Raw genomic sequence first — 514 nt, 5'->3', positions numbered from 1 at the left:
TGCAGCTTCCTCTGTGCGGCTTGTAGGCGGAGCTCTACTTTCTTCTTTGCTGCTGCAACCCTCTCCAGCTCGGCGTCAACAGCCTGAACCCGCAAACCCTAAACCCTAAACCCTAAACCCTAAACCCTAAACCCTAGAAAGTAGATATACAGCCATAAACCCTAAACCCTAAACCCTAAACCCTTACCTTGTCCTCCTCCAATAGCACCTGCACTTCCTGCAGGTTTCGCTCCGTCTCTGTACACACATAAATACTGCAACCAAAACCCTAAACCCTAAACCCTAAACCCTAAACCCTAATTCCTAAACCCTAAACCCTAAACCCTAAACCCCTTCACTTACTCGCGTTGAGCTCTTCTACCTCCGCCTGAAGTCTGGCGCTTTCTGTTGCCAGCTGCTCTAACTCCGCTGCACACAAACCCTAAACCCTAAACCCTAAACCCTAAACCCTAAACCCTTGCAAACCCGAGAAGTATGTAGCATCCTTAAACGCTAAACTCTAAACCCCTAACCC

At 48.6% G+C, this 514-nt stretch overlaps 1 protein-coding gene across 1 annotated transcript in view; it reads right to left on the bottom strand.

Annotated features, from left to right (window-relative positions):
• Positions 1-34: 34 nt before the first annotated feature.
• The window catches only part of EMH_0091010 (uncharacterized protein), a gene marked incomplete at both ends in the record, with an annotated part of 1593 nt that continues 1113 nt past the window's right edge, over positions 35-514 (bottom strand). The window contains 3 exons of the mRNA XM_013501667.1: positions 35-83; positions 188-254; positions 343-408. Of these exons, the coding sequence (XP_013357121.1) occupies positions 35-83; positions 188-254; positions 343-408 (182 nt within the window). The remainder of the gene's footprint in view (positions 84-187; positions 255-342; positions 409-514) is intronic.

The sequence above is a fragment of the Eimeria mitis genome, genomic scaffold, assembly GCF_000499745.2.
Source record: "Eimeria mitis Houghton genomic scaffold, Emh_scaff7310, whole genome shotgun sequence".
NCBI lineage: Eukaryota > Apicomplexa > Conoidasida > Eucoccidiorida > Eimeriidae > Eimeria > Eimeria mitis.
This window is presented reverse-complemented; position numbering and strand designations above follow the sequence as displayed.